Source organism: Pararge aegeria, chromosome 12 (genome assembly GCF_905163445.1).
Source record: "Pararge aegeria chromosome 12, ilParAegt1.1, whole genome shotgun sequence".
Lineage (NCBI taxonomy): Eukaryota > Metazoa > Arthropoda > Insecta > Lepidoptera > Nymphalidae > Pararge > Pararge aegeria.
The window spans coordinates 3,390,668-3,416,585 of record NC_053191.1 but is presented as its reverse complement, the minus strand read 5'-3'; the positions used below and the strand labels follow the sequence as shown (position 1 = coordinate 3,416,585).

Here is a 25,918-nt window from a genome sequence, read left to right as displayed (position 1 = left end):
CAAGTATCTGGTAATGCCATAGTATAACCATGGAAAGGGGCATATGACACACACACCAGTTACCAGTTAGTTAGTTAGATTTAGTTACTACTAAAGATGATATTGCAACAATTTTGTTTATACTAATTGCCCCGGTGTACATACTATTTGATATATTTGCGAACATAACCAATATAAATTATATAAAACAAAAAGTAATTTAACAGCATAGTTACTGTACTTAAGCAACTCACACTTAAATAATCAATCAACTAATATAAACAAAGAAACAGTATTAAATAAACATTGACTAAGAACAAGTTTTATTATATGCATTATATTTATAATAAAAATATTCAATATTAATGAAATAGTCTTCGAAAATTCGGAAAAAAGAAAACATTTGGTTGTCCACAATACTATAATGAAAAAGAAATATTTATTTTCTATATCCGATTTATCAATAAACTTTCTAGAAAGTTCCCTTATTTGCGAGTAATGTTGAAAAGTTATAATAAAAAATAATCCAATACCCTTTTTCTACATATCCCATAAAGTGTTCCACCCACTAATCAAGTATGCAATTATTTGTACAATTAGTATTGATTGTCTTGACACATTATCTTAAGCTGTAGGAAGATTCATAAGATCTGTCGCCAAATAGGTGAAGGCACTTTGGCCACTATATTTAGAGAGATAGGGTTTGAAATCCCACCAGTTTGTAATATCTTACCAATCCTATTTTTGATCATACTATCTTTATATGGTATCCATTAATTCATTCAGAAAGACTTTACATCTCTTGGGAGTATGTTTTTATTATGCATCATCTGCTGCCTTCCAGGTTAATGAAAGATAACTCATTGCACACTAGTGGGCAGAAACTATCTATATTCCACTATCTATTGTAAACTATACTTTTTATCACTTACCAATCACTATCACCCAATCTATATAGGCAGTGTTTGTTTCTCACCGCATCACATATTATACACATTTTCACTTAGTATTTATACCATCACTTCTATATTATACAATATACACTCTAGTCGTTTTCGTGTCTCTATATTATACACTTGTCGGTTTCGTGGTTCGTTACACGCACTAACATGTTCACTTGTGTTTTGTTGCACTCAACTGGGAGTTTGTAGTTGCACTCGTTTACAGAGTGTGGAAGATGTCCCGAGCGTTATCCTTGGAATAACGCTTGTAGGAACACTCGCTGAATCAGCTACCACTGGTAAAAAAAGAAAAATAAATAAATGTACTACGACAATACACACATTTAGCCGCAAAGTAAGCTCAGCTTGTGTTACGGGTACTAAGATAACTGAAAAATATTTACATGAATAATATACATAAATACTTATAAAATACAGATAAACACCCAAACACTGGACAACATTCATGTTCATCACAGAAACATTTTCCAGCTGTGGGAATCGAACCCACGGTCTTGGACTCAGAAAGCAGGGTTGCTGCCCACTGCGCCTTGCCATTAAACTTAATTTGCTGCTCTCCGCGAAAAGCAGGAGAATCTGTACGGTGTGATTTATAGTTTGCGTCGTTGAGTAATTTGTAGCGTTTGTTACCATATTTCTCTGATCTCAGTTTGGGACGTAAAAATATGGTAACAAACGCTAAAGACTACTTAATAACATTTTTTTTTTAAACATTTTTATATTGCAATATATTATTATGATTTTTAAATATATTATTTATCGTCAAAACCATTTTGATATATATCCATTGGTTTATATCTTCGAACCCTGATTTATTGTAATACTAGCGTACGCAACCGGTTCGCCGGGCTAGATTTTGCTTTATTTTATTTAAACAATAAACTTACATCATTAAATTTTTAATTTAAGTCTCATAATATATTAAATCTTTTATTTCTCTCCGTATTCATTCTCTTCTATTCTCTTCTCGAGCGGGTGAAGATCATTATCTACACCCATGTACACAACACAACAATAGAATATCATCATAGTAAATAAAAGCTGTATTTGACAGTTTGACAGTTCAAAAATAGGAGTGCTCCGATCGTCACCAAACTTTACAGGATTACTCGCCAGGTCAATCCGGAGATTCCCTGAAAGTTTCATTGAAATCGGTCCAGCCGTTTCGGAGCCTATACGGAACATACCCACACACTTTCACTTTTATATATATAGATTACTTTGGACTGACTGAATTTAATTTTATGGAAACCTGTCGAGGTTTCTAAAAAAGGCTTACTGGAAATAAATGTTTTTTTTCAGTTTTGTTTTTCTTTTGAATTTAATCATAACAAGATATATTTCGGAGAATGTGCTCAGGAACTATTCGAGATAGTTCGGCCCTTACCTTAATATACAATCGACGCTATCTTTTTACAAGTAAAAAGACTGAAGAAACTTAAATCACATCTCTCTTATCTTTTTGGTGTCAATACACCTAACGGATCTTCAGCAATAGACCCTCTACGACAACGGGGCATCCTCAAGAGATGTTGATTTTACAATGAATTATTGTTATTTGGAATCTAGGGTTAGTTAATGCACCTTCTATTGGCCATGGCGCGTCGTTTAGCGGTCTGCCTCTGGTGCTCGAACTCGAAGTCCTCCTCTGTGAGGTTCAGGCGTGGCATGTGGTACATCAGATAGTCCTCCCCCAGGATCCCCTCGGGGGGGTGTCGCAGCACCTCCAGGGTCTCGCAGAGGCCGGAAGCGCGTTTCCGCACCTTCGCTGGACCCAGCGCTCCGGCTAGGATGACTAGGGCGGCTTTGAAGAGCACCTGCGGACAATGCGAACCGGGTATAGTCACAAGTTCACAGTCTCGAGAACACGGTCGCAATGTCGCCTGTATGTCTAACGCCAAGGCTGCTTGGAAGCACACCCGTCTCGATTCCATCTCGAACAACACTGAAAAATCATTGTAAAAGTGATAATTTCTTGCCGGCTGTTCACGCCGTTCATCACACTCGTCACTAGATGGCGTCACACGGACAATAGTGACAAGAAAATGATCTATGATAAGTGACATTTTACCTATGACATCTCACAGATGACATTTGACAGAAAACTTCTTTCATCTCGGTAAATGTCTGCCTTCCGAAGCGGTGGTAGAGTCAATACAGAGACACTTGACGTTGTAAATTTTTTTTATTTGGCCTACTTTTACTCTTATAATATTACTCTTATAACATTTATTGCTGGGTTCTAAAATATCCGATATTTATTTGATAATTTGCCTTGCTTCCACTTTTCTAATAAGCACCGCAAAAATCTAGAAGGCTTGGAGATTTTTTTTTATCAAGAATTTGGGATGGCATATTATTCCAGGATTTTTTAATTTTTCACAGTGAAAGTTGACGGACCAAGCAGATTGCCTATCAGATGGTAAGTGGAAAACCATCGCATATAAGCAAGGCATGCAAGGAACTCGTCCTGCAATATGTCACCCTGTTTCCAAATGAGACCTACGTGTTAGACGTAAGCCTCATGTGCCTCTAATTACACCGGCAACCAAGATCTTCAGACCGGAGCACAGCATTGCGACAATGCTGCTTAGCGACAGAAATAAGCATGGTTACAGTACTTCCCCGGACGAGCTCTGTCACAAAAAGTTCTATGTATAGCATAATATACACTGTTTACACTGTTTATGATGTCCTGGTAACATGGAAGCAGATTCTATCTCACCTTGACTCCCTCGCACAGAAAGCAGTCCCACACCCTTAGCAGGCTGTCCCAGGGTAGTGTGCGAGTGAGAGCACACAAGAACCACTCGGTCGCGTAAAGCACGGGCTCCACGCGATGTTTGCCCAAGTGTCTGTGAACCGCTGGAGCCGTCCTTCTTAGTAACGCGTGCAATATGTCGCCGTCGCGTTGTAGGACCTAAGAAATAAGAAAAGAATGGTTCAATAGATTAGATTGGAGAGTCGACCAGGGCAATGATTCTCTATATTAGAACCTTTACTATGTATAAAAAGCGTTGTGTTTTATAAGCGTTCGTTTAGCGTACGAGCTGTGGAATTGTGGAATGCGCTTCCATTGAGCATACGACGATCCAAATCACTGGCGATATTTAAAAGAGCAGTTAAGGCCCATTATATTGTTAGCGACTTTTAATAGTATGTATATACTTACTCATTTATTGTATGTTAAAGTATTTAATTATGTAAGTGTTGTTATTATATATATTAGTTTATTTTTATATTTATTTATTTATTATATTATTTACTTTTTATCTATTTGTGCACACTAGTTTATGTATTAGCATGTAGTTATTTGCATGTATGTATTTTAATATTTGTACCACCAGCAGTCTATTCTCCTCTTCTTTTTTTTCCTAATTGTAAGGTTGCCTGGCAGAGATCGCTATTAAGCGATAAGGCCGCCTTTTGTATTACTACTTCTTTCGATGTTTCTGTTTTTGTTATATTTTAAATATGTTTATGGTATACAAATGAAGAGTTTAATAATAATAATAATAATAAAAAGCATTTTGTAACGTTCTGTATGTTATAGAATAACCGTACACTTTTACGGTGTCAGAATTTGTGTTGCTCGAATATAATGCTGAATTTTGTGATATACCTATTGTGTACTTCTGTTTTACAGTTGCTAATAGGTCGTCGCCGTAAATGCACGCACACGCACGCACGCAAGCACGCACGCTCACACCCACAAACACACAAACGCACACGCTGTGATTGTTATTTAATTATTATCCATTTTTGGTCTTCAAGGCAAGTTATATTTAATTGCTCAAAACGCACATTACTCCGTTTTTCACTACAGTCGAACTAGGCAACGCCTAAATGGGAAACTAATTGATGTAAAACTAGTTTTTCAAAAATTTTACTGAGCGTCGGTATTAATGATATTGGTCTAAAGTTAGTGGGGTCAGTACTACCCGATTTAAACAAAGGAACTATTTTACTATGTTTGATTAAGTCAGGAAACACACCACAGTCTGTACAGTTATTAAATATTAATGCTAAATCGGGTGCAATGATATCAATTAATAATTTGACAACGTTAATGGTTTGATGTTACTGGTACAAATGTAATTTTTTGTTTAGAGACATTTTTATTCACATTTTCAAATTTTATTAATTGACCACAATGATCAGAATCTAATTTACTAAATGGAATAATATTTGTAAAAATGTTATTATCCAAGTGGATTGTTATCACCTAAGAGTCGGCGAAACGTTCTTTTTCTATAGACATCGCTTTAATCATTAGGCATTCGATTTAGGGATAGACGATGCCTTCGTTAGGTGAACACGGGCATAAAAAAAAAAAAACCAAAATTAATTTATTTCAAGTAGTCCTAATACAAGCACTTTTGAAACGTCAAGTCTGTTCGTGTGTAGTGACTCTACCACCGGTTCGGAAGGCAGATTCTACCGAGAAGAAGCCGGCAAGAAACTCAGCAGTCATAACAGTCAGCATAAGTCAGCAGTTGACATAAGTAGTCGATATCACAGTTGATGGTCTCCTTCAAAAAGTAAAATAAAAAATGTCTCATGACTCACCTCAAGGCCGGGGTTGTAATACCCACTCAGGTACTTGTCGCTGATGCTCACGAGGCACCAGAAAGCCTGCACCGCGGGCATGTGCATCAGAAGGAACGCAGCGACCGGCGCCTGAGCTTGGAAGTAGCCCACTTTTGGGTTCAGCACCGAATAAGCTTTCAGAACGCAGAACAGCTCTTGTTGCCTGCAAGAACAATAAATTCTCGGGTAGAAGCAGGCGGTACTTTGCGGTATTCCATGCTAAACTATAAAATTAAGCTTTATTCGCTTTACTACACGAAATGTAGGAGAATCAATATGGTGCAATTTTTTTTTTATTTTTTACTATATTGCACACAATGTAGGGATACAGATAATAAATATTTATAACTCCTTTATTTTTTTATAATTTATAATTGCTTCCATCTTTATACTCTATATTATTCGGATCTTCGGCAATGTACTCTTTACGCACGTTTCGCTTCGACACCGGAGCATTTTCAGGAGATGTTGACTTTATAATGAGAGGAGTATAAACAAACAGATTCTTCTGCTTTAAGCTTAATTATCAAGATACAAAATTCAAAAAAAATTCAAAATTCAAAATTCATTTATTTCAACTAGGCCTAATATAAGCACTTTTGAAACGTCAAGTCTGTCTATTTGTAGTGATTCTACCAACGGTTTGGAAGGCAGATTCTACCGAGAAGAAGCCGGCAAGAAACTCAGCAGTTGCTCTTTTCCAACATAAACAATTTACATTTTGCATTTTAACATTCATTTTTATATCTTGTGAGAGCTGAAAGCGGAGCCGGATGCTTCCAAGCAACCTTGTCAGAACAGCTAAGAAACATATTGGGGTGCCATTGTGATGTACGACCATTGATGACCTTCCTAGCGCAATGGTGAGCGCTGTGAATTTAAGTAGTAGGTCCCGGGATCGATGCCCGGCAGGGGCAAATTGGGAATTTACAATTTCTGAATTTTCTCAGGTCTGGTCACCTACCGACAAAGACGTGTCGCTAAGCGATTTAGTGTTCCGGTGCTATGTCGCGTAGAAACCAATTAGGGATATGACTACCACACTACCTAACAGATAAGCCCGCTACCACCTTAGACTGCATCATCACATACCACCAGGTGAGATTGCAGTCCAGGGCTAACTTGCAGTGGAAAAAAAAAAAGATATACTTTTTTATTTTCACTTTTGCTCTCCTTGCAACCATTCGGGTTAGATGAATCTGTGTATTTGTTTATTTATTTATTAATTTCTTCAATTCCTTCTAAGCAAACCTTCCCCTAAATCCTTACCCTAATCCCTCCTCCCTTATGAACATCTCGTGGTATGGGAACTGTCGGTGCAGGTCTTTCCTGATGTCCTCCATACACTTGGGGTCGCCGGGCGCCTTCAGCAGTTCCTCGTACTCGTCGGGGTGTTTCTCCAACAGCAGCTGTCCTCCGCAGAGGTACAGCCACGCCTTTGGTCGAACTGACGCGGGTATGCCTGAAACAATATCTGTATGGTAGATCATCATCATTCTCAGCCTGTTGCTATCCCACTGCTGGGCAAAGGAGGGCTCTTTTATAGGAGAGAGGGAATTGGAGCATTAACCCATCACACTGCGCCACATTATTGTACACCACATAAAAATGTAAAGAAAACCTCTTTTCTTCAGTTCGTATATCGAACCTTTTTTAAAGTCAAGTGTTTTTTACAATCATAAGTGGCATTTGAAAATATATATAAGTTTGTTTTAACAAGAAATTATTTTATTTAAGACCTCACGCTTTCTTGTATTTTCACAGGTTAGTGAATATAATGTTTAACCATATTATTATTGTAATTGGTAGAATACTTTGTTAATAAATCTTGTATTTTCTAAGAAACGCAATTTAGTCTTTATTTCAACCATAAATAATAAAAGCGATTAATTAGGATGGATTAACTTTTTCTCCGAAAACCTGAGAAGACAAAGCCAATTTCCAAATATCGTACGATAGATAAATTTATGTATTTGTATATAGCTATTTTAAAGCAGCAAAGTAAGTAGTAAATGCAATAATTTTACACCGCCTGTACGTTCTCGCTCATGTTGTCCTAATCCTAAGGTTGCCTGGCAGAGATCGCTACTAAGCGATAAGGCCGCCTTTTATATTCTACTTCCATCTATGTATTTCTATACATCTTTTATTTCCCTCAAATCATAGTGGTATACAAATAAACAGTTAATTAAATAGAAAAAAAAAACCATAGATGATCACCATCATTTCAATTACTATGAACCCATTACGCCGAATAAAAAGCGCTGATCGCCCAGTGGTTAGAGCTTCTAACCCCACTTTGGGAAATACTAAGTTCATGCAGCCTGATAAACTGCACTTCAAGTTTATTTTTACTTCTAATATTAATATTATTACAGTCCACTTTCTTTTAATTTCAGTAATTATTTTACCCCCTTATGTTCTACACGTTTACCATAAAATGGGGAAAAGTTTTTTACCTAGCAACATTACGCGGTAGTGCCGTGCGCGGAGCGTTTTCACTATTTTTGTATACAATGCACTGCATGCAATAATGGCTGAATGCGGGTTCTGTATGTTCTTAATTCTGTGCATAGACTATATATACTATAAAAAGAGGGTGAGAAATGTAGTTGCGTATTAGAAACTAGGAAGCAAAATGCTTCCTACGTTTTAATGGGAAATCAATAACGTAACGGTGCAGAATCTTACAATGCCGGCCGACGAGATGCATGTTAATAAGATGATTGAAATTGAAATTCAAAATTCATTTTCAAAATTTATTTATTTAAAGTAGACCTAATATTATAAGCACTATTGAAATGTTAAGTTGAAGTATGCCCGTTTGTAGTGTCTCTACCGCCGGTTCGAATTTCGAAGCCAGATTATACAGAGAAGAGACGGAAAGAAACTCAGCAATTATCTTTTCAAACATAATTTTACAATTAAAGAATCATTGTTCTATATTGTGCGAGAAATGAAAACGAAGTGATGTGCTTCCAGCAATCTTGTCATTAAGAAATACATCAATAGTATTACCTCGATGAATTGAATGTGTTTTGATACATTCTTTAAACTTATGTAAGGGTAAATATATTATTAAGTAGATGCCTTCAGTATCATGTTATAAAAGCATAATATACTCAGCTCTACATAGGTTATGGTAGAAACTATATCAAATGAGCACACTAATTGAAAAATAATGCTATAATGTGGCTCCGAACTCGAAATTTCTACTCGCCAGACTCTTTATGGAGGGAGCTGTACGCCATGCCATGGTACATCACGAGACAAAGCGTGAAATACCTACTATATATTATATTTAGTTTGTTAATGTATTAAATTATTTGTCCATTGTCTAAAAAAATATTTAAACTTTTTACCACCTGGGAACTGCTGGTACAATTAAAATATTCCGAAAGTTCTGTAAATTGTAAATAAACGTCAAATTCGACATACAAAGGACATTGTATGAGCGATCTTTTCCAACAAGTTGCCAACTCGTCGTTTTAATACCAAGCGTATAAGTTGGGATTCGGGATAACAGATGGCAACTGCTTAGCAAAGTCTGAAGAAAAAGTTAGGGAATGGGACAGCTGGTGTGAGATCAAAGTTTGAAGCAAAATTTTATTTGGTTCACCTTTCCGGCACCGCTCGCGGACCTTTTTGTAGTTTTTGCTCATAAACGCCTCCCAGTTGTTCAGCATACGCAGCCATTTCTGTTCCCGTTTCAGTATCGTGCTCGGCGATAGAGTCCGTTTTCTGGAAACAAAATCTTGTATTAAAGCTATGAAACAAACGTTAAAGCAGAACGTTAAACGTTAATACAAATACATTAAAATTAAAAATATTATCTCGAATGTTGCGGCCGAAATAGTCTTAGTGGTTAAAATTCGAGTTTTTTTTTTTATAGACGAGCCTGATGGTAAGCGACGATGCAGCCTAAGGTGGAGCGCGCTTGCCTAGAAGATGCTTATTCTATATAGGTACTGGGGAAAATGGAAGGGCATTCCAGATCCTAGCGGTGCGGATCAGAAACGAAGATGCGAACTTGCGAAGCGCTTCGTACCCGTCCGCGGTATATCGACCACGTAGGGATCCTTACGGTGCCTCGCGGTTCGATGGTAAAAAGGCGAGGGGGGGAACTAGATCAAACAGATCTTGAGCACACTCTCTTAAATATATCCTATAGAATACCGAAAGGCAGGCAGGATTATATATAGAAACATGTGCAGTAGGGGGAACCCCGTCGGTTACGAAGATCTGAACTCTAACTTTGAAATTCTGATTAGTCACATTCAAGTATGGCGGCCAGCGCTTGTGTATAAAATCCGAACTACACCTCCCGGACGCAATAGAACGACTCGCATATACGGGGCATAACGTTTTTTCTTACATGACGATTTCTCACAGTTTCCTTCTCCGGCAAGCAGCTTTAAGGAAATATATTTAACAATTTTTGCTTTCTGCACTGCTTCTTCATATAAACTCTAACCAAGCCAAATAGCAAACTGTTTGCTTAATATGTTTTAGAGTGCTTTAAAGTTTTCTTGTCACGCAAATATACAACGCGTAACGGAATAATATTGAAGGGTGCATAAGTATATTTCATAAGGAATCACCCTGTAACAGTATAAAATCGAAATAAGCATAATTATTTCGCATACAAACTAATTCAAAAAATTCTGTGTTTACTTATGACAACTCTATTGAAGATAAACGACCGACACGTGCATAGTACCTACGCTACGCGACGCGTACCTAATACAATTGACTGGAGTCACTTTTCAAGATGAGAGTCAAGTTATGATGTAAAGTCGTCAAACACTTTCATCCCCTCTCCCAAAGGAACCGAGCTTAATTTTGGGATAAAAAGTATTCTTTATTACTTCTAACACTTCCAAGAATATGTGTACAAGGTTTCATGAGGATCGGTTAAGTATTTTTTGCGTGAAAGCGTAATAGACATAGTTACATTGACATTTATAATATTAGTAGGGAAGTAGGGATAGGGAAAGGGTCTAGCGGACCCCAGCGCCATCCGTCGGGCTGATTTGTGAATCTAAACCATCCAGGGTGCCACCCAAACGCATACCAAAAAAATCATTGAAATCGGTCCAGCCGTTTAGGAGGAGTTCAGTGACATACACACGCACACAAAAAAATATATATGAGAAGACTAGCGGACCCCAGCGTCATCTGTCGGGCTGATTGTTGAATCTAAACCATCCAGGGTGCCACCCAAACGCATACCAAAAAATTAGTTCAAATCGGTCCAGCCGCTTAAGAAGAGTTCAGTGACATACACACGCACACAAGAAATATAAATATAAGATTGTCGTCTTGGAAATTGCCGGCGAGTCATTTGGCTGAATATCGATTTGGGTTAGTGTTTTTGAATAATGAAGCAATTTCTAAGCAAGTGGGGGAATATATATTAAAGCTCTTATCCAGGCTCACAACAACAACAAAACCGTCGATATATTAAATTAACGTAACATAATATTTTTGGTTGCAAATTATATGGCATTTTATTATTTTATTTTTGGTTTTTCTGTGTATATGTTTATAGTGTTTTTTTCCTCATTTTATTTAGTAAACCTACTCTTAATAACAAACCCCTTACCGGCCCACTACAGGGCACGGGTGTTCTCCCGCAACAAGAAGGGTTTAGGCGGTAGTCCACCACGCTGGCCTAGTGCGGATTGGTGGACTGCACACGCATTTTGAGTACATTATGAAGAACTCTCAGTCATGTAGTTCCTCACGATGTTTTCCTTCACCGTTGAAGCATGTGATATTTTAATTACTAAAAACGCACATAACACATACTATCACATACATACTAGCACATACTATCCTTACTAATATTATGAATGCAATAGTTTGTTATTTTTGTCCTTCTTTAATGTATGTGTGTAAACTACACACACCGGCATATTTAAACTAATGATATTATGAATATCACTGTTATGGAGTGGTCGGCGAGATCACAACACGTTTGGGACTTGCTAAAAAGAAAAGTTAAGTCCAGAATTCCAGCTTCTGCCAACGTGGGTGAACTGCGAATCGCCGTAGTTGAGGAATGGCGGAGACTATCCCAGGAGACCATCGATAACACCATTCTCAGAATGCCCAGACAGGTAGAAACTTTAATAAGAGCACGTGGAGGAAATACGCGATATTAATCACCATTTCTCTAATTTAATTAATTGTTATTTTAATATTAATTTTCAGTTCTCCCGGTTACAGGAAAATTTCCATAATGTATCTAGCATTTTTCAGAAAAAGCCTTTACTCGCAAAATCTGTTCTTAATGTGATCTAATTTTAAGTAAAACAAATGAAACTTTAAATAACAAAAGAAGTGTAAAGTGTTGATATGGACCTTTTTGTAAATTCTGTTCCGCTAAATATGCCGGTGTGTATAGTTTATGTATTATTATGTAATTATTCGCATGTATGTAGTTTCAAAAATTTGTACCAGCAGTCTATTCACGTTTTCTTTTTTCCTAATTCGAATGGTTGCCTGGCAGAAATAAAAAAAATAAAAATAAAAATATTTTATTTCGGTAAGAAACAAAGTGGTATCAATATATCGCTGAAGTCTTCTTTTAAGAGTAGTATTACCTACTACCCCTGTGTCACAAGACTCCGCTTTTCCATTACAATTAGAGAGATCGCTATAAAGCGATAAGGCCGCCTCTTGTATTCAACTTCTTTCTTCATGTTTCTATATTTACTTTATTTTTGTATATGTTAATTATGTGGTATACGAATGTCAAAATATAAATATAAATAGTAATAATGTTCTAACTAAGCAATCAATCAACTTATACCAATGGACTTGTAGTGAAAAAAAAAAACTGGACTTTTGTCAGAGTTAGGCGACGAGTAACATAGGTTGCTAAGAGATAATAAACGCGGTAAAAAAACCGTAATAAATGTGCACGAAGAACGCGGGCGACATCTAGTAGAAAATATTAACAAGTACGATACAAAGGGGCAGTGTTCTGTTTCCACAATAGTTACAATAGCTTTCCTTCTTTTGGTCTTTATATGCGAAGTACAAAGAAGTCCTTACAAAGAATATTTCCGCTGAACGGTTGGCTTTAATCTTTCAGAATGCGTACAGTAGCTACACACAGTGACGTGCACTTCATAATGCGCGAAAGCACTGCCTGCCGTAATATAAATGGAAACTTAGTAGTTTAGCTACTTGACATAAATGTATTTTGAATTTTTTGAATCTTGAGTCAAAGCTCTCCCTCCCTGAATTCTCTCTCCCAAGGAAAATGAAACCTTAACACCTTATTTATTAGGCCGCTTTCAGCTTAAAGACATTTATTTTCTCAAAAAAGAACACAATAGTTCACTTACATCGAGAATACAATAACATTTTAAAATTAGTAGATACAAAATCTCAAAGTGCTTTACAGATGTACCATGCTTTTGCACCATAACACTACGTTGGTACTGTCTATGTTTTCTTGTACGTTATTTTATGTTTTTATTGTTATAAAGTTTCATAAAATCTAGCACCTTGCCTCACAGAGTTCGTAAAACTGTCGATGGAAGTTACTACAACTAACATGTAAGTTACACTATATATTAAACGTCCGTGCGTCAGACGTACAACCGTATCGCCGTTCAAGTTTGTTTAGATTAAAATTGTGAAGATTCGTTTTAGCCCGCTAATCCGCATTGGAGCAGCTTGGTGTGGGTATATGCTCTAAAACCTGTCCTATGAGGGAGAAGACCAGCAGCTGGTCGAGTTTAGGCTGATGATGATGTTGATGCAGAGCGGGGCTATAGCGCAAAACATCATAAAGGAGACCCCTATAAAAAACTGGGCTGTGTTACCTTAACTTGACCAGTATCGAGAACCACTTGGCAAAGTATGTGCGCCAGATATGGCCAGATTGACATAGCCTGTTCTATAAGGCGTGCCAGTCTATTCGATCAATAGGATTATATTCAATTCGATTCCCTTTTATGTAATAACGGAGTTACGACTGAGATCTATTACTAGCACAGAGTAGGAATACTATTCAGAGTATGGTTTGCTGGATATGGACTTCTGTCTGTGCTAGCTGATACAGCAGGAAGGTGGCATAAAATGGAAAAAATCCTCCATCAAAAGGATTAATTAAAAAATTGGTTGTCTGTAAAGTCGGCTTACCGACGATAGTTGAACGAGACAAACTCGTAAGAAAATACTGATGGAATGGTTGCATTTTTCAAAAGAAAATTTTAATTTAATTTGTTTGATAGATATTATCGTTGCTATAACCAATTGACACCACATTCAATTTTTACTGCACTTCATCTTTGCCGAAAACATGTAAATGTATTATTGTATAGAAGCTGTCCACGCGGACGCATCGCTCACTCAAGTAGGACAGAGACAGATGTCGAACGCAGAGGCCGACTGTGCCTCTTTGTCGCTCGTTCCGCGCTCTCGCTTGCACTTCAAGCCTTGAATGGAACGCCTCAGAGCGAGGTAACGCCGCATATGTCATGTTCTTTCGTGCGTGCAGCCGGCTCCATCGAATTATAAGACGTTGTCACGTCAAAAAAAAAAGTAAATATAAGCACACACACTTTTATGAAATGAACGCGACTAGTAGTCCATAGGCGTTTATAAATAGAACCTTATTTCAATCACCTAAGAATTATTTTGTATTTGTTGATAACTTTGCGATTGACCACAAATCATAGCCGGTAAATTACCTGGTGATTCATAAGTCGTAAATAACTAATAACACTATGTGTATTTCCAGCTTCGATTGGGGTTAGCCTTCTAATATTGGATTTAACAAATTGAGTCTGTACTCGTATATTCATGTTTTATTGAAATATACTAAGCAATATTTGGATTAGCCGTAGACGAGATAATAAAAGGGCCACTTTCATCAAAATAATTGGATAGAAATACTCTAAAAAGGTATAGGTATAGCTATAGTAATTCAGAGTACTACAGGTTTTCAAGACAAACAATGTTTTAAGAGATAGCTATTCTAACAGCAGGGCGAAAAGTTTAAATTTGGTAGCAGCCGCACTTTGTGTTTCACGGTAGTAGACTGCGAGCAAAATTCAACCTAAACACCTTACTCAATGACTCAAACACGAATTACGGACGCGCTGCTTGCATTTAATTTAGAAAACCGCGCTGGGCGTGCTGTCACATCCAAAAGCAAATACAAAATTATTTATTTTGTTGTTAAACCAAACCCAAACCACTGCTTTTTAAAAAATAACAAATAATAACCATAAAACATGAGACCCAGGTCTTACTGTAAATAATATAATCGACTCTTAAAACAATTTGCTGCGACATCTTGCTCAGCAAGATATTTTTTGGCAGGAGTTCTAGTTGATATCGAAATCTTGACGTTGACTTGACACAGATTTGACGTTGTTATTTCAAGTATTTATTGGCACTAATAAAGCTCGTTTAAAAAAAATTAAGGACACGTAATTGCACCTGACAATTCGCCCATAACTTATACAGGACAACGCAGTATGCATATTGCACTCTCTTACCTTGAGGCTAAGGAAACGTGGGTATTAACTATTAATGGCCTCAGAGACCGTGGGAAAAAGGAGGTGCTTGATAAACGTGGCAATTTGAATATTGAACAGGAACCACCCCGCCGTACACCGTATGTTAGAATAAGTAAACAGAAATAACGTTCTACTTTCTAAACACATGTTAGTGAAACGTTAAAGATCGCACCGCCTCGTAGGTGTCTTCCTTATTGGATTTTAGACGGATGTTTTTGTGTACGTGTGCGCGCGTGTGTGCGTTTGTGTGTGTATATGTGTGTGTCTGTGTGTTTGTGTTTGTGTGTTTCTGTGGCATTTCGTATTTCCCGTACGGATGAACCGATCATGAATTTGTTTTTTGGTTATAGCATAACACGGAAGAGATGGTGATACTAAAAAAAAACCTGGCTAAGTTTGTTGTGGGCTCTCCTAGACCAGGGCAAGTTTGGGACCCTCCTAGCTTTAGTTTTAAGTTAACGAATGCATTTATCACCATCACCTAAGATTAGTGTGTGTTAATAATGTTAAATGTATGAACGCTTCATAAGTGCCTGTGAATAAAACATTGCGCAAATTGAATAAAATATTTTTGAATTTGAATCCCACATTCATGATCTTATTCCTCCCACAAGAAATGGGCTATCTTGTTTTCACGAGCCTTCCCCACCGTAAACAAAAAAAAAAACTACGGTACGGCTATTGCAGAGACAATCTCACCGTTATCACATAGCGCGACCAATATGCGACCGTTATCAACACGAGTAGTTTATCGATCGCGATTCAGCCGCTAGACCAGGGCTTCCCAACCTGGGCCAGGGCCCTGTCGCGCTGCTAAGCGCTTCCTCCGTATTTGAATAAAAAAAACAAACAGTAATAATTCAATTTCAACGACGTGAATTTTTTGATCTGATGACACAAATTTTTCAAAGCAAACGCTTTGATAAATTTGTGTGGAGATCACGAAGCTCAGCCATCACATTGATGGGATGGGATAATACTTTTGAAAATAGTTAGGTGTTGCATATATACATAAACCTATAAAAAAAAAATTCATTACGTAAATATGTATTATATATAATATACATAAAACAATATTAGGTGTTTTTATGTACATTATAAGTATTTATGTATATTATTCATAAAAATATTCATGTCATCTTAGTAGGTACCCATAACACAAACTACGCTTACTTTGGGATGATTACTAGATGGCGATATTATATATTGTCGTAGTATATTTATTATTATAGCTATAGTATTAGTTAAAAAGTAACGTAACTTAAAAGTTACTTACTCCTTTCATTAACCGGCTTGTTTTACGTATAAACATCGAATTACTTAAATGCCTTCTACATTGTTTCGTATGGCCAATACTTCGCATGCGAATCCTAGACCATCAAAAAGGATCTCAGGAAATGTCTAGAGAGAGAGAATCATTCGAGATGTGGGCCTATCGACGTATGCTGAAAATCAGTTGGACTCAAAAGGTTACCAATGAGGAAGTCTTGCGACGAGTTGGTTGTCAGCGCGAAATTTAAAAGACCGTCAAAAAGAAAAAAAGTTGCTTATCTAGGGCATGTGCTTCGGCATGACAGATACATGCTACTGCAACTGATAATGATGGGCAAAGTTGCTGGAAAGAGATGCATCGGTCGCAACAGGAAGTCTTGGTTGCGCAACATTAGAGAGTGGACTGGGATCGCGAGTGCCGACCAGCTGTTTAGCCTCGCGAGAGAAAAGGAGAATTATCAAAAACTGACGGCCAACGTTCACTAGTTGGAGAGGCAACTAAAGAAGAAGTTACGTATAGTTGGTACGAGACTCTAAGTCTTTATCAGTAGAAAGGAAAAAATGCGTCTACCACAAATGACTAACCTCGTACGTAGGTATAGCTTATACGTTAAATCAAACACTTGAACAAATAAAACGGTTTTAGAGGTGACGGGTAAATGTATTTTTCAATGACAACGTTATTGCTTAATAAAGTAAAATATTCGACGATCTCCCTGGCGAAGCGGTGAGCGCTGTTCTAAGTTAGTGCTCCTGGGTTCGATTCCAGGCAGGGACAATTTAGGAATATTTAATTTCTGTTCTGGTCCCGCGAGAGGCTTCCGGCGTGGCTATTTAATCTCCGTGTGTATACAACATATATACAATCTTATACTAATATATAAAGCTGAGCTTGTTTGTTTACTTGAGCGTGATGATCTCAGAAACTTCAAACTAGAAACAACATTTTTTTTTCAGTGCTGGAAAGCCCATTTATCGAGGAAGGCTATTGGCTATAATTACGCTAAAACGAATAGGAGCAGAACACTAATGAAAAATCTATCAAAATCGGGGTTTTTTTCCTTTTGAGAACTTCCGCTGCGTGCGCTACGTTAACGCTTAAAATTTCGATATAATCATGTATGACAAAGTTGTTCCCCTTTAAAAGTTCTAAAAAAAGTTTCCCACAGCATATGTCTATCTTTTAAGGTTGACTTATACGCGGACAAAGTCGCGAGGGGCCGATAGTATACAATTTAATTACGCCGATTGATAATTATCATTTAGTAACATATAACTTGTTGAACTCAGCTTAATAATATCCTACTGGGCACTAGTTTCCTCTCTCACAGGAAAAAGTGAAATTAGAGCTAGGGCCCATTACGATACTTGAACACTAGGGGGCTTTGACGTTTATCACGTTTATCACCACGACGTCACACACACACGGTAAGTGTACTCGGAAACTCCACAATCTCGATCCATCGTATCTTTATTTTACCAAAGAAAACCGAGACGACGTGAGCGGCGGCATCCTTATGTGGTTCGTATTCAATCATGAAGCACGTAACGTTTTTTTACCCACGTTTCTGATACTACCGCTAAGGTGTGGAACGCTCTCCAGACATTTACGTTTCTTTTTACGTATGTTAGCAAATCTGCCTTTGGTTAAAAATAAAAAGGTATCTTCGTTCTGACTGGTCAAAATTATGCATGAACTGTGGTCGGTATAAGTTGGAGTAGAAATTCAAAATGACAGGAGCCCAGATCAAACATTGAGGTCATATAAAATGGCGGGAAAATAGAGGTACGACGAGAACTGACAGAAGTGTCAAGTGAGATTGAAGAACTTATCTCTTTGTAGTGAATTAACAGTGGGATATAAGTTCAGATAGATTGATGTTTGAGTTTATAATGTGCCATGTTGTTATTAGATACTAAAACGATTAAACGTTGTAAGATATGAATAGGGGGTTTCTACTCGTATAACTTGATTACCTATAACGCAACAGTGAAGAGGCTTTTTCTAACGCCCTCCAACCTCATCATTGCTTTCCATCAGACATGACTGTCAACCAGCCTATCCGGCCGACCGGCTTAAAGAACCATGGACCATGTAGACAGAATGTGTTCTGTCTACGTGGTCCAACCCTGTATACCTAAAATGCTGGCATCTCATGATTTTCAAGAGGCTATAACCAATTGACTAACGTGGCATTTAAAATATAATTATTTATTCCTGACTGTCATGCAAAACACCAATAAAAGTAAAATGGCAGACATTAGTCTGCAATCAGGAATTTGCCCAACGACTCAAAAACTAACATCAATGGTTCGGTTGGACCATGAAGACAGAACGTGTTCTTTCTACGTGGTCCAACCCTGTATACATAAAATGCTAGCATCTCATAATTTTGAAGGTGCTATAAACAATCTACTAACGTGGCATTTAAAACATAAATATTTATTCCTGCTGTCATGCACCAAAAGTATCATCTTATCATAAAAGGAGTGGCAGGCAGAAGATTTCCTGATCGCAGAATACGACTTTTCGGGAGTTATGTGCGTTTTTAATTTAAACAATTGAAATATCAATTACTTTAAACGGTGAAGGAAAACATCGTGAGGAAACCTGCATGCCTGAGAGTTCTCCATAATGTTCTCAACGGTGCGAGAAGTCTACCAATCTGCCTTGGCCAGCGTGGTAGGCCACGGCCTAAACCCTTCTCATTCTTGGCGGAGACCCGTGCCCTGTAATGGGCCGGTAATGGGTTGATATGATGATAAATCAGCTTTGACGAGTTCAATAGATTGGGCTTCAACGAGCGTCTGTTTAAAGGTCCAGGAATTGGATACTGGAAACCTTCAATGGCTTAATTGTAAACCCATCTAGTTTAGGCTCATATGAGTCCAATACATTGAGCTTGATAACGAGGGACTGCTAATAGAGCCAGCATGTGGATAGTGGAACCTTCAGTGAGCCAGCCACTCGAACTTGAATTTATTTGTCTGTGGTTTTTTTCTATGGCGCTTGAAATTATGCCACTCAAGCCATGGTAAGAACTCTACGCAACCTAATTTTTACAGCAAACTCCCAAAAAAAAAACGCTAACTAAAATAGTCACTTCCAAAGTTCCATCGTAACAAATACGAGTCAATTTATTTCAAAACATTTGGTGCGTGATAAAGGCGTATTTTTTGTATTTTTTTTGAACTATATATTTCTATTAATGGTTATTAAGCACATTAAAGCAAGAATAGTTATGCAATTAATTAATGTTTCATAAAAGAAATTCCACGCGTTTCTTTATCGTGAGTCGGCATTCATTATTCCATTGCTTAATCATGGGAAAAGTAATTTAATGGTTAATCACCTTTTCTATTACATAAAGCGCCAGCACCTAGCCTGGGTTTCCTAGCGATTGTTTGCGTGACTTGTTATGGTGTTTAGCATCTATACTAATAATAAACTTGAACTTTGTTTGTTTTGCCTTTGTATGAACGCGCTAATCGCTCGAACTTCTTTCCGGATTTGAAATAACTTTTTTTTTCATGTTGTGCCCAGACTCGTGAAGGAGGTTGTAAGCAATACAACTAAGTTAAACTTCGCCCATAAGGGGTTGAATAGGGGATGGAAGTTCGTTTGAAAGTTTGTAATTTTTTAAGTTATATCAGATATTTTAGATAAAACTAGTATTTCTAATTGTGTGCAATAAAGAATTTATCTAACTATCTATTTCTCTTGACAAGCCTAACATGTATAATTTACGTAATATGTACATGTTAGGATTTATTTAAACAGTCTACCGTCAGATACGTAAAAAATTGGATGAAACGTTAATTTGTTAGAACAATATATCCGGAGTTTACTCAGGATATACCTAACTCAGGCACAAAGCAAACGAAGTAGGTAATAGCGCAGGCGGGCAACGAGACGTGGACGGTTCTAACAAATATTTCGTCTTTATAATATTATGTGTGTATTGTCGTAGTATATATATTAGTATATCTTCTATATATATAAAAGAGAAAGTGTGTGGGTATGTTCAATATAGGCTCCGAAACGGCTGCAGCGATTTCAATGAAACTTTTAGGGAATCTTCGGATTGATCTGGCGAGTAATCCTGTAAAGTTTGGTGACGATCGGATCGGATCTATTTTTGAACTGTCAAATACAACAAACAGTTTTTATTTACTATGATGATATTCTATTGTTGGGTGTACATGAGTGTAGATAATGATCTTCACCCGCTCGAGAAGAGTATAGAAGAGAATGAATACGGAGAGAAATAAATAATTTAATATATTATGAAACTTAAATTAAAAATTTAATTATGTAAGTTTATTGTTTAAATAAAATAAAAAATCTAGCCCGGCGAAGCGGTCTGGGTACGCTAGTAGTATATATATATTAGTATATCTATACATGTATCAAGGCAACAACGACGTACTTTCGACAGCCCACTTTAAATCCGTGGTCGCAGGGCGTGACAATTAAATTACACTAATAAGTTAGTCATTGCTCATCATTGCACACATCAACACGTTCACAGCTACGGTCGTAATCAATTGTTTTTTAATCTGAATATTTCAAAGTATTCATGTTTTAATGCTCTGAAATATTCAGAGTCCAACCTAAGGTTGACTTCTACTTTGGTCGACAAATTTGGATTTCTTGGACTACCGATTAGTCGGTACGCCCTCGTGACCATAGATGAAACCTATGGTCACGAGGGAAAATAGCTGAGCACGGGCAGTAGAGTCCTCTGTCCTCAGTGGCGTGCACAGGGTGTTTGACCAGGGTATGCATAGAGAAGGCAGATGGCATAAAATGGAAATATCCTTTGACTTTATGAGTTATTTTATATCAAGGGTTATTTTATATATATATATATATATATATATATTATTTAAATCAAGGGTAGGCAGGGCCTTTTTGCATGTATGAAGTGCACGCCACTGTATGTGCTTCTACTCTACTGCGAATAAACCTGTCTGCACAGCATGGCGTTTATGGCCAAAGCAAAATGAGTCCAGAAGTCGATTGATATAGGCTACTGACGAACCATCATCCGGCATGCGTTATTAAATCTAATTTACATCCGGCTAAGTTTGTTGTGGGCTTCTTCTTAGACCAGAGGGCGTTTGGAACACTCGTAGCTTTAGTTTTAAGTTTACGATTGTAGTTATCGCCATCACTACTCACTGCTATGTACCCATTTTGTATATAATCAACGCATCAAAAGTGCCATCTATGTGCCTATTTGAATAAAGAAATATTTGATATTGACTTTGACTTTAATGAACCACCATGGTTATTTCTTTTGCCAAACAGCATTACTTTGTTCCGGTCTGGAGGGCAGTGGTGGCCGGTGCAGATACAGACACAGGGTGGGCTTTGTAGTATGTCTTCCTTGCATGCCCTGCAAAGTGTTGAACCTCTAAATATCTCTCCTATAAGAAAAAGATTCAGAGATTCCACACATTGCTCAAAACTAATACAAATTTAGTATGAGCATTCTCCATACCGCACTTTTATTGACCCAACCTAAATTAGAATACCGAAATAGTACGGAGTTTGTGTAATATCAAATAACAATGTTAATCAAGTGAATTTAAAAGTATCTAAGTCAGTAATTGTATCAAGGTTAATGTAACAATTATGTATGCACGCAAAACTGTTAGAAAGTTACAACTTTATGTATGGGAAGTTGTGAAACTAACGAAAAAAATACTAAAACACATTTTTAGTTGCCATTTGCTAGATGCATGACTAATATATATAATGTATAAATGTTTCCTAGTATTATTATTGTTATTATTATTAAATAATAGACTAAGCAGCTTTCCCTGATGTGTCTATATTATTTCTTGTACTCCTTGTCTTTTTGATGTTTATCCAGTCCATTCTTAAACGGATTCAGTGATTTTGCAGTCACTACATCTTCAGGCAAGGCATTCCACATTTGTATAACTCTATTGCTGATAAAGTGCTTGGAAGGATTAGACGATGCCTGTTGAAATTCTAGTTTGAGACCATAGCCCCTTAATCTGGGGTTACTCTTTGAAAATATTTCCTCAAAATTTGGAATGTTGTAAACCTTATTTAATATTTTATAAGTTCCAATGAGATCGCCTCCTAGAGTAATCCTAGAGTAATGGTAATAAACACATTAGGTTTATCTGTTCAATTATTATTCTGGTTTACTGTATTAAATACTAACTGTGCCCTTCAATTCCAGCTGTGTTATATTTTATAAAAAAAAAAGATTAGAGAGAGTCTCATAGCATAGCTTTACAATATCATCTAAAATTTCTTTTTCTAAAGAGTTCACTAGTTCCAGAGATTGAACCTTAGATGAAAACAAACACCTTTTTGATAATAATGGAAAAGATGAAGGAAAGTAATATTAGTACTGTAGGAATACAGTGAAGCAAAAATCATGCAAAAATTTACATAAAACAGGTATTAATTATATAATAGAGCAAAGGAAAATCTAGAAGTTGAACTACTATTTTAGAAACTGTGCACACTCTGAAATCATTCATTTTGTACTAATACTTCTCAGAGTATTTTTCTATGTAAACACATTTTCATATTGGATGCTTTAAAAACAAAAACAATAGTGGAAGAAGTTGCAGGACACAGCTAGAATTATATATTTTAAGTATATATTCATATTATGTACTTCAGGAATCCACACCTTGAGATTTTTCATTTAATACCAAACTATGATCTTATTCCTATTTTTATTATTTTTATTCTTAGTTTTCCCCGATTTTTTTTTTCCCAATATATGAAGTAGTAGGTAGTCTTTTTTAGGTATCTATTGTATAGAACTTAACATTTCTATCTTAACGTTATATTATATTCTTTAATATTTGAGCAAACATAGAATACAATCTACACTTAATGAAACATTATGTTTTCACACACACATATTTATCAGTCATGTTATTAAGTAAGATTACATTATTCAGAGTACTGAAATGTACAATAAATTAATACTTTGAGAAATCTCATCTGTTAAACTTTGAGACATAGAGTAAGGATATTTTTAAACTTGCCTAATAGTTATCTTTTTATTAATGTTTCCTTATCTAAATTCGAAAGTCCTTAATCTAAGGGTCCTAAGGGTTACAGCATTATGTTAAATATCCTATAACCTTACACAAAAGTCAAGCTACCAAATGCAAAAAACATTTTTTTTTATCTGACTAGTAGCTCCTGACATTAATGTGTTCAAACAAACAATTTTTTTTTACAAAAAGAGGCATAATTATATACTTGCATAGCAAGTTAATCTGTCAGTTTATAACATCAACAGGTGATAAGAAATAAAATAAGTAGGTCTTCATAAAGTAACCTTCAAACTACATACACAATTAGAGCAGCATGAAAGACTGTAATTGCTCAGTTCTTACATTCTAATTGAGTTAATGCCTTCTCACTAATTTTAATTTTTGAATTATAAACATCTATTGTGTTTGAGAACTGTAAAAATAACAGTAAAATTTTTAATTATCGTATTGTGAAAGTTTGAGCAGTGAGAGTTCACTTTTTTTTTATGCACTAGCTATTACCCACATTCTTACTGCAAATGATGGTTTAAAAATGATTGTTGATGAAAGGCGTCTATGTTACTTAGCATCCTTTCAAATATGCAAAAACCAAGCAGATGGGTTGGTCAGTGTGGGCTTCGGGCTCGGAAGGACAAACAAACATACAATCCCCTGAAAGCTACTGTAATTACCTGTCGCTGAGTCCGTAGTTTCTGGACTTTCTTAGCCCTATTAATATATCTTACGATGAGGTGATGTTAAAATTATGACTAATTTTTATATAAAATTAAGTTAAGCATGTAATATGTAAAAGTCCACAAAGGGACTGCTAACAAACTGTATTACAGTTTCTGTAATGTATGTTAACTGTAGAATATATACAAACATGACTATAATTATAAAAATAAAGAACAAACAAACTTTTTTAGTACAGCTATTATGGGGAATGATAAAATAATGGGATACTCTCTGCCAAATTTTGGTTTCAGTGTAGTTCAATATCAGCTGCCATCTGTTTGAAAAAATTACATTTGGGCATTATCCGTACCAAGCTGTAAGTGACAAAGTGTCATTTTACTCAGTTCTCAGTTTGGTTTTTGCTTCTCCTTGTTTGGTGTGAAATTGGTAACTGAATATATTATTTTGGAGCAGGTAAATTTGATTTCAGAATTGAAATGATAATTACTTTAATAAAGACTGATTTGATAAATATTATTGTATACTTTATTTTCCTACAAAAACATGACCTTTTAAGGAATGCTTGCTCTCTGATAAATAAACCAACTTTATTAATGTACTTATATCAATGTATTAGGAATAACAGGTACACCAGAGACCTGAGGAAACCGAGACACTGGTCCGAGGTCTGACACATTAGGAATATCTCAGCATCATAACCTTTGTAAGATGGAATTTGTGCAACAACAAACTTTGTGGTATGAATATAATTTATTTTTCATTTTAACTCCACTGTGTAGTTACATTACAATGTGGTCAGCATGGGATTGAACATAATAGTCCCTAAAATAAAAGAGAAAAATAAACAAAACATTACAGTGCCTAGAGTCCATGTGTTCTTACTTGTTGTATAAAGTAAGCAATATTTGCATTAATTTAAGTTTAAAGTATGTTTTAAAATTACTACTAGATAATAGAAACAGACATTAATGGAAAAAATAAGTAAATTGTAACTGTTCTTATCCACTGATTAGATGTATCAATAAATAAATCATTTATTCATACACTGTTATGGCCAGCTACACACAACAGCAGTGCAAGCAATTATATTCACAACGTATATTCATATGTAGTTTGTGGATACAAGATATAGATTGTAATGTTTAGAGAATGACCTGAAGTCATCAAAGAGGATCCCCATGTCAATCTCTATTATTCAGGATTAATGTTAGTGTTATAGTGTTATTTGAGCAGGATTTTGCAATTGTTTTATTACTTTACATACATATAATAAGCATACGATTATCGATAACTTGTGAATACCATTGCCTTGGAGACACTCTAATTAAAAGATAATTCCTCAAAAAGCACTTACGGTTCAGGACTGTATTGAGCTCCTCCGAAAAATCCGTGTCTATCAGGTTGCGTAGTCACCGAAGAGCAAATAGAGGCATTATCCTGCTCACTCCGCTCGCCTCCTGCGCTTTTGACGCTTTTTTGGAGCGACATTTTGCCTTATACGCCACGATATTATCACTTGTTCCGTATCATCTATCACAACAACAAACACTGTACCAGATGTGCGAAGTGGGCGTACGAAATTTATTACCAAACATGCACAAGTCACAACCCTTCCGGATGTTGACGCCCGTACTCAAAGCCTAAAACCAAATCACAAATAAGTCACCAACCAATTCCCGCACAAAATCTTTTTCCTTTGACAAGAAATCATTACGCCAACATAATTATGGAAACAGAACGTGCTTCGATTAAAAAACAATTCGCAGTTGATTCGAAACTAAAACATTGCGTGTGGTTCAGAGCACAGAGTGAAATAAATATTGTTTAAAA

The 25,918-nt window shown here is 36.4% G+C and overlaps 1 protein-coding gene across 1 annotated transcript; it reads right to left on the bottom strand.

Moving 5' to 3' along the window:
• Positions 1–733: 733 nt before the first annotated feature.
• LOC120628407 (TBC1 domain family member whacked) lies at positions 734–25,918 on the bottom strand. Its single transcript, XM_039896762.1, has 7 exons — positions 25,443–25,918; positions 9,151–9,272; positions 6,801–6,993; positions 5,511–5,694; positions 3,667–3,861; positions 2,526–2,758; positions 734–1,216 (listed from the first exon to the last, which is right to left on the bottom strand). Exons 1-7 carry the CDS (start codon positions 25,574–25,576, stop codon positions 1,207–1,209), a joined length of 1,071 nt encoding a protein of 356 aa, XP_039752696.1. The 5' UTR covers positions 25,577–25,918; the 3' UTR covers positions 734–1,206.